At 38.2% G+C, this 17,558-nt stretch overlaps 1 protein-coding gene across 1 annotated transcript in view; it reads right to left on the bottom strand.

Annotated features, from left to right (window-relative positions):
* SH3RF1 (SH3 domain containing ring finger 1) overlaps positions 1-17,558 on the bottom strand; it is a 167,599-nt gene that overhangs the window by 49,516 nt on the left and 100,525 nt on the right. Inside the window, exons 3-4 of the mRNA XM_008570592.1 lie at positions 12,660-12,935; positions 11,753-11,848 (exon numbers count right to left, since the gene is read on the bottom strand). Of these exons, the coding sequence (XP_008568814.1) occupies positions 11,753-11,848; positions 12,660-12,935 (372 nt within the window). The remainder of the gene's footprint in view (positions 1-11,752; positions 11,849-12,659; positions 12,936-17,558) is intronic.

Here is a 17,558-nt window from a genome sequence, read left to right as displayed (position 1 = left end):
TTTTTACTGACCGGTAACAGGATCGCAACCCTCGGTGTTGCGCCCGTACCGGGGACCGGCAACGGGATCACAACCCTCGGTGTTGCGCCCGCACCGCGCTCAGCCAGTGAGCGGGAACCGGTCTCCACATGGGATACGAACCCTCGGCGGGAGCGCTGCCGTGCTCCCAAGCGGCACACTCTCCAGTGTGCCACCGGGCTGGCCCTAAATTTTTCTTTTATGTGAAATTCATCAGTCTTTTCCACTATGAAATCTTAATTTAACATCATGCTTTAAAAATCTTATTCCATAATTTTTTTGAAAGCCTACTTTTTTCTTAGTATTTTAATGGTTCCTTCTCTCCCTTTTTTCCTTCCTTTTTTCTTTCTTTCCTTTTTTATCTCAGTAACCATATGATCATCCGGTTTTGTGTAGAGAATAAGGTGGGGATAGCACTTTGTTTTTGCCACATGGCTCAGCAGTTGTCCTATCACCATTTAAACAAGAGTCCATCTTTTCCTCACTGGTTTGAAATGCCACCTTTGTAAAACCATGTTTTAAACACAGCACTTCAACATTGTTCTTTTTTTTTTTTTTTTTACCGGACCGGGGACCGGCAACGGGATTGCAACCCTCGGTGTTGCTCCCGTGCCTCGCTCAGCCAGTGAGCGGGAACCGGTCTGTATGTGGGATCCGAACCCTCGGGCGGCAGCGCCGCCGCGCTTCCTAAGCGGCGCACTATCCAGTGCGCCACCGGGCCGGCCCTCAACATTGTTCTGTATTGCTAGGTCCAATGTTCTGTCCCCAGGTAAGTCAGCCACTTCGAAGAAAAACAGTGAATGAAGGCTATGGGATAGAAATTCATGCCAATTTACATCTTCTTAGCAGAAATGAAAATATTTTGCCTTACATTATAGTCCTTTGCAAAATGCTTTTTACATAATGGCAGTGAGGAATTTATATTCTCATTAGTCTTCTATTCTTTCCTGCAATTTAGGTAACAAGGTTTTCATTTTTGGATGACCCAAATAAAAAAGCAAGCTCAGTCTTCATTTATAACACAAGACTCAGGGCCGGCCCGGTGGCGCACTGGATAGTGCACCGCTTGGGAAGCGCGGCTGGCGCTCCCGTCCGAGGGTTCGGATCCCACATACAGACCGGCTCCCGCTCACTGGCTGAGCGAGGCGCGGGAGCAACACCGAGGCTTGCAATCCCGTTGCCGGTCCCCGGTCCGGTACGGGGGCAACACTGAGGGTTGCGATCCGTTGCCGGACACGGAAAAAAGACAAAAGACAAAAAATAAAAATAAAAAAAAATAACACAAGACTCACCCACAGAACAGAAATAATTTGAGAGACTGAAGGAATTACTTCGAAGTCTTTTAAAATTGATACAAAAGCCTCCTTCAGGTAGCAGCTCCATTTAGGTCTCTTTAAATATTTGTGGAATGAATAAAAATGTTTGTCTTTTAGAACTATCAAGGGAAGGAAATGCTACCTCTAAACCAGCACTGTGCTACTGAATTATGAGCCACATGTGTAATTTTAAGTTTTCTGGTAGCCCATATAAGAGATAAAAAGAAACGGGTAAAATTAATTTTAACAGTATATTTTATTTAGCCCAATATATCCAAAATATTATCACTTCAACATGTAATCAATATTAAAGTTATTGAGATAGTTGCATTCCTTTCTTTTGCAGCAAGTCTTTGAAACCCAATGTGTATTGTGCACTTACATCACATCTTAGTTTGGACTAGCCACATTTCAAGTTGCTCAGTAGCAACATGCGTCATTGCATGGCTCAGCTCTAAACCCTCCATAGCTCATGAAGGGAAAGAAGCTGCATCACAAGGTGGCTGTCCTCTTAAGGCTCATTAAACACAAAGAATTTGCTGAAGAGAGAAAAGAAGATGGAAACTACTTCCCTGACCCCCACCCCCACCACCATGGCCCACATTTCTGAAGCCTTTGGAGCCCTGGAGTAGTTCACTGATAACAAGGGTTACTTACTCATTTAAGCAGGAGGACAGTGACAAACACAGGCTGTTGATAGAAACCTCACTACATCCTGTCAAGGGAAAAGGACTTTCAAAGTAACTGTCTTGCTGCACCAGATTAGGAAGGTGAAACATCAGTTACTTAGCTCCTCACTTATTTTAATTGTCTTCACCTCTATTGGCCAAAGCTGCTATAAAATAAACAAACTACGATTTTCTTTTTAGGGCTTCTGATTTTGAAATGTAAGGTACAAAGGGAAGGTACCTATCATTAAAAGCCTAAAAATAATTTTAGCTTACTTAGGCAGCTGGAAAGGGTAATGTCAGAGAAAACTTCAGGAACAGCCTGAATTTGAGGTTGAAAGGTTTAGGTTTGAGTCAAGTCTCTGCCCTTACTGGTTGAGTAATGTTGGGTGAACCATTTAAATTCCATGGCTTCTATTGCCTGAGCTGTATAAAAGGGGGAAGGTAATATCAATTCTGCATACCCAAGGTGGAAATAAGTACAGTTAGAGTGCTTTGTAACCTATAAAGTGCTATATGAACATGAGTTATTCTTGCTATTCCGAGGAGTCCCAGCTTGCCATTAACTTGATTGTTGCCCTAGGCAAGTCGCTTTATCTTGTGTGTGCCTATTTCTCCAATGTAACAAGAAGTTAGACTTAATGATCTGTGAAGTTTTATGCCTAGATGAAGTAAAAATACGTTTTCTCAGCCCAAAACAAAAATATCCCATTCCAAATACTCAATAGGCAGAGACTTCTGTTGTCAGGTACAGAGCCCTCAGGTCCTCAGTGACCAGAATGAAACTTAATGGAGCCCTTTACTCATCCTGACGTTTTCTGAGTGACTATTATAAGCCAGGCAAAGTACTGAATGGGAAAAAGAGGGAAACAGAGACACATCCTCTCTGACTCATGAGAAAAGAGGACCTAGACCTGGGAAGAGAAAATAGCAACTGCAAAGGAGGAGACAGCTGTGAACAGTGAATGTGCAGAAAAATTTAAAAGACAGAGGAATGCTCAACCCTGAAAGCTAAAGCTAAAATGGTACTAATACCCGTTACTTCTGAAGCAACAGATCTACAATCTAATTATGGTGCCGAGGAGACAGACCAAGGATAATTTTTAAATTGGGCTCAGTTCACTTCACTGTGCTTATTGGATCTGATGATACACGAGGTTTTGCATGTATGTTTGTATGTCATATTTGTTCACCAAAGAAACACTGTAAATCAGAAATGCCTATTAACCAAAAGTATACATTCCTACGACACATTTTATTTTCCAAAACCTCATTACCAAAGGTAGGAATACTTAAGAAGAAATATACATAAATCTCAGGAGGTTATGAATATGGAATTATCATTAAATTCTAAGTAAAAATTTGTCCAAGTGAAATGACACACTGATAGAAATTCCACAGTGATGTGTAATCAGTTAATAAATCAGCAAATAAGTATTTCCCCTGCCCGAGAGAGAGAGAGAGAGAGAGAGAGAGAGAGAGAGAGAGAGAGAGAGAGTGTGTGTGTGTGTGTGTGTGTGTGTGTAGGGGGTGGGAAGGAAAGGTGATCACCAGGAAGGAATCTGGCACAGAAAAAGAATACTGAGGATACTGACCATCATGACTTTACACTTTTGTTTAAGATCTTCTTCCTTCTCAACATATAGAGAAATTTTTGCCCTGCATATATGTGATGCTTAAAAGGTACATTGCCACTAAACTTTATTTATAAAAAGCAATGTTATTTTACAATGCTCAGGAAAAATTTTCCTGAAACACATTCTATTTCATTATAGAGAGGCTTGTTTGTTTCCCATTGATTTAATGATCGAGATGCTACTTTCAAGCCATTTCTATGCCACACGTGCACACAAATGCCCCAAAAAGCATAGAACATTCAGTCTTCTTCACAGGATATAAGACATGACTTAACACTTGGTTAATTAACATGAACCTACTTTGCTTATTAAAGCCTTAGCTACTAGCAAAATTTAGGATGTATATAGCAATATAATAAAATCTTTAAATAATAAAATTGAAAATTCATTAAAATATTATGGTTTTGATTAATTTGTGATTTTTCTCTTAAAAGAGGCAATCTAAGATCTCTGAAATTGTTGAGTAATGAATCATTTCTAAAAATTAACCCTTAACATGTTAGAACATGAAAAGTTTTCATAATTTTTTTATGAAAAATCAAAATGCCCTATACACTTTTCAAACAAAGCTGGATAATAACAGTGACTAGGCAGCACCATTAGGAAGGCTAGTTATTGCATGCTCTGACGCTAGAGCAGGGCAGGAGTCTAGGCAGCAATAAACTGCAGGACGGAGACCATGATTCACTTCTCAATTACTGGCTGTGTGTGCCCCTAAACAAGACACTTGTCTAAGAAATGGTGAAAATAATTAACTAAATTATGGTTTAGTCACTAGAGTGTTTATTGCATAGTCATAAAAAACGATGGTTAGCAGTACTACAATTATGTGGAGAAAGGTAAAATCATGTGTATAGTATCATTAAAGCATAAGGAAAAAGAATAGAATGATATTTACCAAAATTATAAGTGATGAGACTTAGGATTATTCATCTCCTTTATTCTGGGATGTGATTATATTATAGAAATAAAATGATTAAAAACATTCTTTATATGAGATGTTGCTCTCAAGGAACACAGGAAAACAATAAACATCTACACACATAATTGCACTCTTAGCATGTGCCAGGTCTACAGGAATGGCACAAACTGAGTATCGTAGAAGTTTGAAACAAGGAGATGTGTTGTTTTTGGTTTGGTTTTGTTTCATAGACTTTGTTTTGTTGCACAGGAGAATTAGGAGATAAAGGTTTCATGAGAAGTGATGGAATGTATTTGGATCTTGAAGAAAGGGTGAGCATCTTTCCACACATGTTGACAAAAAAAATACCCCAGATAAGCTGTAAAGGCAGCAATTCCAAGGTATGTTTTCCAGGAATGATCAGGAAACTTAGCTAGGGCCCTGGGTACGTGTAGGGGAATATGGCCAGGCTAAAGAATTTGGGGATTCTCTAGGGAATCATTGTGGACATTACGCACCATTTGGTCATTATCCTAGGCTTCTGATTAAGGCTATGTAGGAGATCTGCATTTTTATGTTGTATAAAACCACCCAGAGTTCCGGAAACTGTCCATTCATGCAGTGAGAACTCTAAACATTAACTGATTTTTAGAATCTCAGTTCCCTGAATGTTTTCCTGATGGAAAACAAAAGGAAACTCTTAAATTAGAAAGAGGCTGCTGAATAATAAGTGGAACATAAACTGTCCTATATAAAGTTTCTTACCTAACCTAAAGAACTCCATTTCAGATTGAGTCTCAAGCCATATATATTAAGTGCTGTTCCTGGAGCTCAGGAGACCTGCCTTTGCCTTTAGAACTTCAGGAGCCAGTGCCCATTTTTCTTTCTATCATTGTGGCAGAAGAAAAACTAACAATTACTTGTATCAAGCTGGTAACAATCAGAAGATATAAAAACCCAAACTGTGGGGCATAGCCCACAGTGTTTAAAAAAAAGTTACTCTAAAGTAGATGCTATGTATTCAATCAGAATTAAGGATGAAAGTATGGTGCTAAGCAACAGAGTAATTCCTTCCTTACTGATTTCTCAACAATATCTCTAAATTTCACTTATAAAAATTAATTTACTTCAGAATTGAAGGGAAAGTTTGGATGCTAAGCAATATTGTAATTCTCTTTCCAACTTCCCCACAATTTCCCTAAATTTCTTTTATAAACACTGATTTCACATTTTAGTTTTAAAGGAAAATAATACATCCAAAACTATGAATGATGGAATATCTTTTTATATAGTGCCACCAACCCTTTCATTATTAGATCAAAGACTATTATTTTGCCCTTCTGCTATCATTCTCTAGAGGAAAGGCTTTAAGTTAAAAAATAAAGCTAACAGTGTTATTCTTAGTTCCTACAATGTCACCTTGGCAACTTCAAACTATGTACCTAAACCTCCACTTATTCTTTGGAACACAGATGGTATCTTCCAGTTCCCTAACTCTGCAGAGGAGGAAGCTAGCACTCCTACCCTTAAGGCCACTGTGCTCTCTGAGTCTTACACATTTGATTTTCTATTGTTAAGGCTGTTGACACATTCTATTCCATAGCCAGAGAACTGTCTCTTAATTTGCCTATGGGTTGTTCAAAAAGTTGGAAACAACCTCTGATCAGATTGCATAATTATTATTTTTATTTTAACATTTACTAGAAATATTTGTGGTGTACAGTGTGTTGCTTCAATATATGCATATACTGCACAGTGATTCACTTAGGGTAGATAGCATAGTTCTGTACCTGTTAGTCCACTACTTCTTATCCCCCCAACCATTATTCTACTCTCTACTTCTATGATAACCACTTTTTTTTTTTTTTTTTGGCTGACTGGTGTGGGGATCCTTTCTTTTTATAAAGATCCCACTATGAGTGAGATCATGCAATACTTATCTTTCAAGATGGCACATTTCAAATATGTGCAGTTTACTCTATATAACTTACAACTCAAGTTATTTAAAAAATGAGGATCCTTGACAATAAGGCTACCCTACCTCTGCTCAAAGTAAGCCAAAGGGATAATCTCAAACAGGTGAAAATTCATCACAGAAAGTATCAGGAAATGTTTTTTTTTTTTTTTTTTTGTCTTTTTTCGTGTCCGGCAACGGATCGCAACCCTCAGTGTCGCGCCAGTACCAGACCGGGACCGGCAACGGATCGCAACCCTCAGTGTCCCACCCGCACCTCGCTCAGCCAGTGAGCAGGAACCGGTCTGCATGTGGGATCCGAACCCTCGGCGGGAGTGCCGCCGCGCTCCCAAGCGGTGCACTGCAGCAGTGCGCCACCGGGCTGGCCCCAGGAAATGTTTTTTTAATGTTTTATTTTTTTAATTGACACAATTGTATATATTTGTCATGTACAACTTGATGTTTTGAAATGTTATACAAGAGTACTTCAAACAGTTCATGGAAAAATAGAGTTAAGACCCCTGGTATACAATGTGGAATGGTTAAATTGAGTTAATTAACATATATATATTATCTCACATAGTTATTATTTTTGTGGTGAGAACACTCAAAATCTACTCTCTTCACATTTTTCAAGAATGCAATACATTGTTATTTATTATAGTCACCATATTACACAAGAGATGTCTTGAACTCTTTCCTACTATCTAACTAAAATTTTGTATCCTTTGATCAACCTCTTCCCAACACTGCCTCCATGGGGGAGTCTTCTTTATATTTAAAAAAAAATAATAATTAGTAGAGGTTACAAGATCTAATACATAAAGTATGTCCACCATTACTTTAGTCTGGGAAAATTCTACAATAGGCATAACCAAAGACTAATTCAGTCTAGTTAAAAAAAAATCTCACTAAGGTCACACAGACCTGCTGGCTCTGAGGAATGTAACTTCCTGATGTAACACCAAAATAAACCAATGATGAAATAAATGCCTCAGCAGTGAATGATGGGAGTAGTAGCTTAAAAATGTAAAAGTTGGCAAAATCTATAAACCAGTTTGGTTTTGATTTAGACTTTAATTATAAAAGTTCCTAGGCTGCTCATTCATTCATTCATTCAACCAATATTTACTGAGAGCCTACTATGTGCAGGTGCTGTGTGAGGACCTCAGGAGACGAAGGTAAACCAGAAAGACAAAGCTCTGGCCCTCAGGGGCTCACATTCTAATGTAGGAAGAGAGAGTTGGGGGCCAGCTGGTAACCACATCAACAAATAACCTGAAGTAAAGACAGAAAAAAGTGGTATGAAGGAATAATAATAGCAGCGGTGATAATAATTATAGCCATCACTTACACAGCTCTTACCAGGCGCCAGGCACTGTTCTTAGGTATCACTGGAATTAATTCACCTATGAAGAGGTTCTTTCATTTTACAAATGAGACCAGTTCCAAAGTCACTCAGATAATTAGTGACAGAGCCAAGACCTGAATCCCAGCCATCTGGCTCCAGAGTCTAGTTTCTCCCACTACCACGCCACTATGTGTTTGAGGTAAAGCAAGTCAACAGGAGGAATTATTCTAGATAAGGTAGTGAGGGAAAGTCTGTCAGAAGTGACGTCTGAGGTACAATCTAAAGAATGAGAAATGTAGCCCTTCTTTCTGGCAGTAACTGAAGGGTAAGAACAGCTGTCTATTAGGCCACTCCTTCTTCATGCCATCTGCATATAAGAAATGCTTATCTTTAAATTATCTATAGCATAGGGGCAATTTGCTAAATAACTTTTTTGTTGTTGAAAAAACTGGGTAAGTGATATTTCAAACAAATGACTAGGAATGAAAATGAGAAACAATAAAAATGTATAGTTCACCATAAGCCTACAATATACAATTATGTTTGAAAAATATCCAAAATCTCATATTTAGCATTTTCTTCATTCAAACCTTTTGCTTGCTAAGAATCATGCCATCCTTGTCCAAATGAATGATAAACTTGAATGAGTCAGTTCCAAATTAATGGGGCTGTTAAAATCTTCCATTCTATTTTGTAGAAAACTGGTATTTGTAAACAAAGAAAAAAGCAGGCTACTAATTTTTCTTTTTTTTTTTCTAACTGCATTCAGTCCTTGATAGATATGCCCTTTTATACATATCCTGGCAAGGTGTCTTCAAGAATTCCCTGGGTTGTCCTGTGAAACTCTTACCCCTCACCACTTTCCAACTTGCTCGAATCACAGAAGAGCCTGTCTAAATAGAAGGGAATCCACAACCTTTAAAGCTTGACCAGAGAGGGGTCTGATGAAGTACTCTTCCGAGGGGAAAGGTGAATGTGATCCAAGCAAGAGAACCCTCATCTTAAGAGCCAGACAAGAACTTCAGGGAACAAATTCAGAGCCACTTACATAGCCATTTTCCCCCTGCTCATTCCTTGAAGAATTTTGTTTTTTATTTTAATAAGCAAAGTAAAGCAAAGTATTGTTTTACTACAATAAGATGAGATTTGTTTGCAAGTCACTATACCACCAACACTGTTTTATCACCTTATTCCAATGCAGGTGGAGATCACAGTCCACAGTTATGGAGAAGAGAAAGGATAACTGAAGGCAGGAAGGGAGGGCAAAGTATTCCAGCAGCATTTCTCACCATCTCAATCTTCCAATTCAATCCTCTCTTTACCCACCTCCAATGTTTACCTCCTTTCAATTTACCTTATCCCCAAATTCCATAACTCCACATTTGAACCTCTGATCATAGATTCCACTTCAGGTCCATCGAAGTAAAATCAAAATAAAATGAGACTCCAGGTCCATAATCCTACCCCTATCAAAGCCTATCAGTAGGAGTCAAGGGGGAGTTTCAGCTTCTGTTGACAGGCGCACGGCAAATAAAGGTGTTGCTCTGGAGACTCAGAATTAAATTCTAACCCCATTTCCCTCATTATAAATGGTGGAGAGTTCTTTTATCTGATAATTACTATACTGTGGCATACTCTGGGTTATGGGTTTAATCTGAGCTCCAAACCACTAGGCATAAGATATAGTGGTGCCCGACTCTTTTAGATATATTGTTTTATTCAATCTTCTCAAAACCTCTGGGAGATAAGAGTTTTCGGCAACACTTTGAATATAAAAGCGCCCAACACTGATGGAGACTTAAATATTTGTTTATAAGATAAAAGGAAATTATTTACAAATAAATTTTGTTAATGCAGCCTGTTTTTATGTTGGGGACTATCTGGGCCCTAAAGTAGGCCAAACAAAATGGTTTATATAGCAAGAGGAAGACCATTAATCAGGAAAAAGCCCTACCTAGTTTTTTATTCCTATAGCTTGCTTTGCCACACCTGAGGCTGCCCTGTAAGACAGTCTCTATTATTGAAACAGGAAAATTTTGGTAGGTTGCAACTGAAATCTGCCTCCACTTTATTCCCCTACAGGCTAAAGTGGGTGTCACTAATCCCCAAATGCTCTGCTCCCTGTCAGGAGACTGAATCTGATGGCTTGACATTAAAGTAATGCCCGTATGCTCCCAGAGATAGATGAGTTGTTTACAACCTCTCACCTGCTAAATTCTGGTTAAAATGAGGAAAACACTCACTTGAAAGAAGAGGTAGAAGAATGAAAATACTTTCCACTTGGGCAGGAGTTTATCTTTTCAATTTAAGCCAGAGTAAATGATCCTAATGACTTGAGTGATTCTAAGTGACTTGCCATTGGTGAATCTTTTATGCCTATCTGTGCAATTTTCTACACCTGCCCAATAACAAAAAGATAACAATGCTTTTTCATGCATTACAAACCAAGTATCGGTATGTAACATTGATAATACTAACAAGTAAAGACAAGTTTACATTACTAATCTTGTGCTTACCTTTGCTCTTCAGTGTAACTATTCAAATACTTGGAAATGCTTGTAGTTTTCCAAGGCCCACAGTTAGAATATATAAATAATACACAGGAAGAACTGCCTGAGAGTTAAGGATTTTTTTTTTCTGTTGTTTAGTTTCAAAGGAGGAAAAAATATTTCAATAAACAAGAACATCTGAAGGATATGGATAAAATTCAAGACCCATACACGTTTTAAATTACTTTCCCATGGATATACAGTAGTCAAACTGATTTTTTATAAAAACTTTGGCAACCTCACTGTATGTGGAGGAAACCAAATGCTGGCTACAATGATAATTTGTCATTTTAGTTTTCAGAATCATGCCAAAACAAACGCCTTCGATAAAATAATGGCAAAATAAGTGATGGTGGTTTTTCTTTTTTACATGCTTAAGATATGTGCTTTGATATTTTAAATAATAGAATTACTTTCAATTCCCCAAGCAATTTGTGCTCTCTTACTTTTTGGCTTTATGCATGCTGGTCTCCCTACCTGGACGTTCTTCCGGCCTTAAAATGCACCTTTTCCATTTCTCTTGGTTAACCCCTATTTACTCATTGCATAAATATCTACTAAGATCTCACTTCTTCCTAGAAGCCTTTCATGTGGCCTCTGCTAACCTTGTATGGTTGTTTGGTCTGCTGCATTCTTTTAAAATGGCTACAATTTTGTTTTCACCCATAAATTCTTATTACTAAAAGACATTTAATATATATGATGTAATGAAATCTACTGTAAACTGTAACTTCTTAGTTCATTTTTAATGTATTTTTTTAAATAATACAATTATGTTACTTTATACATATTCTCTAAAAAGACTTCACTGAGTCAAGGCTTCACCACAAGATTTCTGAGTAAAGCTGATTAAAAGGCGGGGAGGCGGCTAAGTAGTTGCTTGGATGAGATGGAGGGAGATTCATTACTCATTTACTTAATACAAGTTTATTGAAGGTCTACTCTGTAAAGCACTTTTCTAGTTCTGATGATGTGGCAGATAATGAAAGAAATAAGTAAACAAATAAATAAGTACACTAATCTGCCACCTTACTCAGGAACTTTACCAACTTTCTGATCCCAAAGCCAGCAAATGGAATGGAACACCTGGAAATATATAGGTGACTGACAGCATCCACCAACGTTTAACAAGACAAAGGAATGCTTTTAGCAGGGAGACAAAGAGTTTCAAACATTTCTCAGTCTTCAATAATTGCAGGACAGGATAAAGGAATATTTCCTAATCCACCCAGTGATCTGAAACAGGGCATTCCTGGTGCTTTGTATTGTAAGGACTTCTTAATACTCAAATTGCATAATTAAGATTTATTTCCTAAGCTGAATACTAATATGATTCAAGTTTCTACATATTAACTTACCTCAACATATGAAATTGGAAATATTCCTATTTTGTCTGCCAGCATTCCTTCAGCCCAGTTTTCATCCACTCTGCGGATCACAGTCAGAACATCATCCTGAAGAAACAGCAAATCATCAGTTTACCTGATCCCATTAAGTTTATTTAATTTTCCTTTTCAATAAAGGGACTCAAGTTTTAAGAGTACGTGAACAAAAATGCTATGACATTTTTAGTACATGAATTCAATGTTTTCAAGGACTAAATGTTAACTATCCGTCAATTGGCATCCTTTCAGAGAGTTGTAAAGCCATGAACTCCTTCTACAAAAGGGCCTGGCTGCTTATTTTATTTAGACCCACAAGTTGCAACCTCAAATGCTATCCACCCCAGCCTCTTGAATTTCTATTTTAGATTGATTCTCAGTTGCTTCTCATTTTCTCTCTGATAGTACATCAATTGCCCATTCAAATGTATATCCTACTGCTTATCTATACAAAAAACACAATGTTCTGCTTAAAATCCCAACTATTTTATCAACTCAGTAGATATATTTCTGTGTGCTTTTAAGTAAAGAAATTTACATATAAAATAAGGAAATAACATTTCATTTTGTTATTCGTAATTCAGTACTTTAAAATTCTCGAGTGGCACACATACCCTTTAAAGTGGCTTAGAAATAATTTTAGGCTCAACTACAAAAAAGATACCACATAGAACATCAACCAAAATTATCTTTCATATCAAAAGTCTATACACAAAATTACCTTCCTTGTGACTTAAAGAAAACTGCTTCCAGGTGTTTTTAGAAGCACAATGAGACAGTTCACACATAACTATTATATCTTTTTGCAAAAGGAAATACAAACCATATTCCCGTATACAGAGAAATAGCTGGCAAACTGAAAAGAATCTCATTCTAACTTTACCTTTGCAAATGGAAGGCAATCTTTGTCAGCTTCCTTGTCTTTCACTTCAAAGTCATAAAGTGCTTTGCACTGAGGTGGGGGCTGAGGTAACGGTTTAATAATCTGCACAAAGTTGGTGGGGAAAAAGCCATGGATCCCATTGACTTCCCCGTGGTACCAGTTTTCATCCACTTGTCGTCGCAAAATGATGATGTCACCTTTGCTGAATTTAAGGTCTCCAGGCTCTTTTCCTTCGTAGTTGTATAATGCTTTGGCACATGGTAACTGAGGTATACCCTTAAAGAAAGAGATAAATTTTAATGAAAGAATAGTACAAAATTGTCTCTGAACATATAACTGATCATTGTTTTTAAGTCAAGAACAAATCCACACTTCACTCTTTGAAGAAAATCTCACACATAAAATGATATTGAAGCAGGGAACCCTGAGTACTTTCTGTTTGTTAAACCTGCCCCCTGTTGCTGGAGAAACTGTTTTAGACATTTTATGCTTGGCTGACCTAACCACGAACTTTCGCTTCTGTAATCCAGCTTGCTTCCTGCTTCCTGCACCCATGCAAATTAGGCTCCAGAACTGACCAATGAGCTACGTTTCATAGCCAACCAATCTGAACTAACAGACTTGCATCCTTCATTTGCATAAGAGGACCTAAATGGGAACTTAGGCAGGAGACTTTGGGTTATATAAGGAGGGCTCTTTCCCTCATTCTGGAGATACTAGTCTGACCCTCCTGCTCTCCTTGCTTGCAAGCAATAAAGTGCTGTAACATCAAAAAGAACTGTGGACTAAGAGCTGCAACACCAAAAAGAGCTGTCAACTAATAAAGAGCTGTTATACTAACACTGGTTCCGGATTCCTCTGTGTGAGCACCTCACAACGAAATACATATGTGTATCAATAAATAGCAAATACAAAACAAATGTCGGAAGTGGGATAAGAACAGTAGGATACTCATGCACTAGCCATGATTTAGCCTTTTATTCCTAAGCTTATCTTGTTCAAGGTTATTAGTACATGAACATATGACTTCTGAGTCTCACTCCCTGGTATAAAATTTTAAAATGCATAAAATAACCCTTAATTTTCTACATTATTTTATTCATCAGGATAAATAATAATCACTGAGAAGAAAGATTTAAACAGAAGCTCATTAACGTACTAACTGCTCTTAAGCTTGATTAATAAATATCAGAGTTTGGCTTTTGGGCAAACCTTTTCCTGATACTGCTTTTAATGTGGGCAGTAGATATTATTCTTTTTATGAACTCAACAAGCATTTAATGAGGGTTTACTCTGTGCCAGAGTCTAGAATACAGTGAGTAAGACAGGCACAGTCCCTGCCCTCTCAGAGTTTATAATCTGTAAGTGTACAGAAGACATATGGTTGGTCTTTGACAGTCTTAGATCACTCAACTTTGCTCTTTGGTTAAAGAGCACTGTTGAGTGAGCTAAGAGATGAAGTTTTAAATGTTACTGCACTGCACTATGATTTTAAATAGCAAGCTTAAAATTGTGCATGCATTCCCAAAGCAATTTAATCATCAAATGGATTAAATATGATACTTCCCAATGGCATTGGAGGTGCCCATTCTTGAGCATTAGTTGTCACTTTAACATCTCTGGCCTCTCTGGGGAACTGCTGCCTATCATTGATTCAAAGGATAAATGGCAAATCAAACATGTCTATAATAATTCACTGAACAAGATTACAGTGTTCTTGCTTTTCATGTTCTTATTCATTTATTCATTCATCCAGAAAACATTTATCGAGTCTTTACTGTTTATCAGGCAATGTTCTAGTACTGAGGATTTAAAGAGGAATAAGCAAGCTACAGTTCTCTTCCTCAAGGGACAGGATATTAGAAATAATGATAAAACAATTAATGTATAAACAATGTAATGATAGACATATGCACACTGCTTATGGGAGCAGAGAACACAGGTCTCTGGGTTTGGTAGGTGGGAAATGAAACACTTCCCCAAGTCTTAAAGGATCCATAGGAGCTAGCCAGGCAAAGTTGGAGTGGAGGAATGAAAAGTAAAGTAACAGCATTCCAGGCAGAGGGGACAGGACCAGCAAAGTCATGGAGGTGAAGTAGCATGTTGTACAGAGGGCCCGAGGATTATAAAGAATGCAGTGTTCCTGGAGAGGAATTACGGAACATAAAGTATGGGAAAGGTAGGCAGGAGACCAGTTTATGGAGGGTCTTGAATGACAAGTTAAAAAGTTTAGATTGCTGTGTCCTTCAGGTAGTAAGTTACACACAGATTTGAAGCACAGATGGACATGGTAAGACCACATGTCAGAGAGATCAGTCTGGCAGTAGTACAGAAAATGGACATGAGTAGGCAGACAGGCAGACAGCTATGTGCAAAAGCAAAGGCCTAAACTAGCTGAATTTTTTAAGTTTAATCTTTCCAAAGTAGAGTAATAAGTTGCATTACTCATATATCTACCCCCCCACCCCGAAATGTGGATCAAAGTTTTATACCTTGATGGCAATAGAACTTCATAACACAGTTATTAACAACTAGTTTGGCTTCTAGTCAGACATTTAGATTCGGGCCTACACGTAAGCCAAACGTTTTTACTAAATATTTTTGTTTGGAATAAGAGGAAGTAATTCTTGCTCTCAAAATGCTACTGGCAATCATCTTGACTTGGCATGGTCCACATGATGCTGTGGTTAGTTAACTACAGCTGCCCTGAGAGGCCAACATTCTGGGAAGACAGGAGTTAAGCTTTCCAGAAGTACTGACATCCTCACATGTTCTCTGACCTTTAGACCCTGCCTTAAGATCTGGCCTCTAATGGCATGATGCCTGATGTTCAGCCTTTACCTAATCTTGTAAGCAATTCTGCTGTGCCCTTTGGCTTCCCCAGAATGGAAGTGTCGCACCACAAAATCAAGGCCTTCACAATCCTGTGAACTTCAGTCACATTCCATTCAGTGTCCAAATTTGTGGAAAGAAGAATTCTAATTTTTCTCTACCCTCACAGATACCTCACTACATTCTCTACTATATTACGTATTTCTTGAAGCCTGGATATCACAAGTTAATATTTCCCAAGCTAGGTTTGAGGAAATAATAGTAAATAAACATAGCAAAAAACATTACTATGGGGGGGAGAGAGGGAGAGGGAGTGAGAGAAGAGAGAGGTTGAGTCCTGACAAGTACTGTACTTAACTATTTGTAACATTTCTAATGAGACTATGATCAGGTAGTATATGGTACAAGTTGGAAGCAGACATCAGAGCCAGATTGCCTGGGTTTGAATCACACTTGGCCACTTACGAGCTGTGCGCTCTTGGGCAGGTTAACCTCTCTGTGCCTCAATTTCTTCATCTGGGTTGTTGTGAGAATTTAGTGAATACATGTATGTAAACTACCCCCAAATGGCCCAGCAGGCAGTGAGTGCTACTTGTGTGAACTATCATCATTGTCATCATTGCCCAGTGTGAGAAGCCTGTTCATCAGGGATATGGGGCACCTGACAATGTATTTGTCAGCTGGATGCTTTCCTTTTGGATGAATTCACATAGCAATTACATTTTTAGTACACATTCACTGTATAACAATGCAAAGAATGTTCCTCCTAGGAAGTGTTCAGGATTTTGAAATGTGCGTTTCTGAAGCACACATTTATTTTCTGATTAGAACCCATTCATCTTCTGGTTGAACAGAAGAAATTACAAATTCACTGACATGCACCGTTTAATAGGGGATGGCATTTTAGATGTGGCTGTAGTTCATCTTGACAGCGCTAATGTAAGGCATTGGAAACCTGCATGAATTAATTGAAAATCCTATTACAAACTTGGTGACAAATAACTCTATTCACCATTATGGCCTGTTCTCTCGATTTTTCCCCACCTCAATTAGCTCTGTTTGGCCCACTCTGTTCAAATCCATGCCAGCCAAATCCAGGCACCAAGATACAGATTTAGCACTCTTAGAAACCATTCTAAATTGTTCCTTGAACAGATCTGTAAAATTCCAAATGACCCATAGTATGGTTCTTTTGTAACATGCTGATGTGGGAACTAGAGGAATTTGTTTCTTTACAGATCACTTCCACACACCAGTGGAAATAATGGACTTATTAACTTTTCCACAAAGCAAATCTATTAAGTGTTCCTAAAATCATCAAGTATTATTTATTAATAGAACAAGTGGTGAGAAGACATGGCAACAGTGATATACATTATGATTCACCTAAGGTTACATTCCTGTGATGCAACCAAAAATTCATTAATACACACTGACTTGGTAAATCTTGATTGCTAAGGTTATTTCAGTGATCAATAACCACAGAGAATCATGAAGCTTATGGCAATCTAACTCATGAGCAGACATTTGTGCATCTGGCTGTGTTTTTCTACAGTGTTATTTTTCAATCAAATACTAAGAGGCTAAAAAGCCAGTTTGTGTCAAGTTTCTCAAAGGAAGGTTTCCCCACATTAAATGAATTCTACTCTGATTTCAAATCAAGCAAAGTTCAGTGATCTTTAAAAGACTTGTTCCCACACAGACTGCAGATGATTAAGGATAAACGATTAAACGACTTGGAAGAGCAATAAAAGAACACATTTTCTTTTTGCAACATCTGAGGGATCAAGTCCAAACAATTGGTTTGATAGCCCAGGACTACATTTGTGGGTAAAATCCATCCATCCAGAGCCCGTGGAGGCACTGCCTTCTCACACATCTCCTTAGAAAGGTCTGAGAGTCGTGTCATCACCCAGGCCCTCTGCCCTCCATGCCTTCAGCAGGCTTTCCAAACTACTGCCTTTCTTCTGCATCCTCTCATCAGGCCAAGGCCTCCGAGGATCTGCACAGCTTACATTTCACTTGGAGACTTTCACTTGGCTACACATGAAAGGGAGGCTTAATAGG

This window comes from Galeopterus variegatus, unplaced genomic scaffold, assembly GCF_000696425.1.
Source record: "Galeopterus variegatus unplaced genomic scaffold, G_variegatus-3.0.2 Scaffold618, whole genome shotgun sequence".
In the NCBI taxonomy this organism is placed as follows: domain Eukaryota; kingdom Metazoa; phylum Chordata; class Mammalia; order Dermoptera; family Cynocephalidae; genus Galeopterus; species Galeopterus variegatus.
The sequence above is the reverse complement of the archived record's forward strand: the minus strand, read 5'-3'. Positions and strand labels throughout refer to the sequence as shown.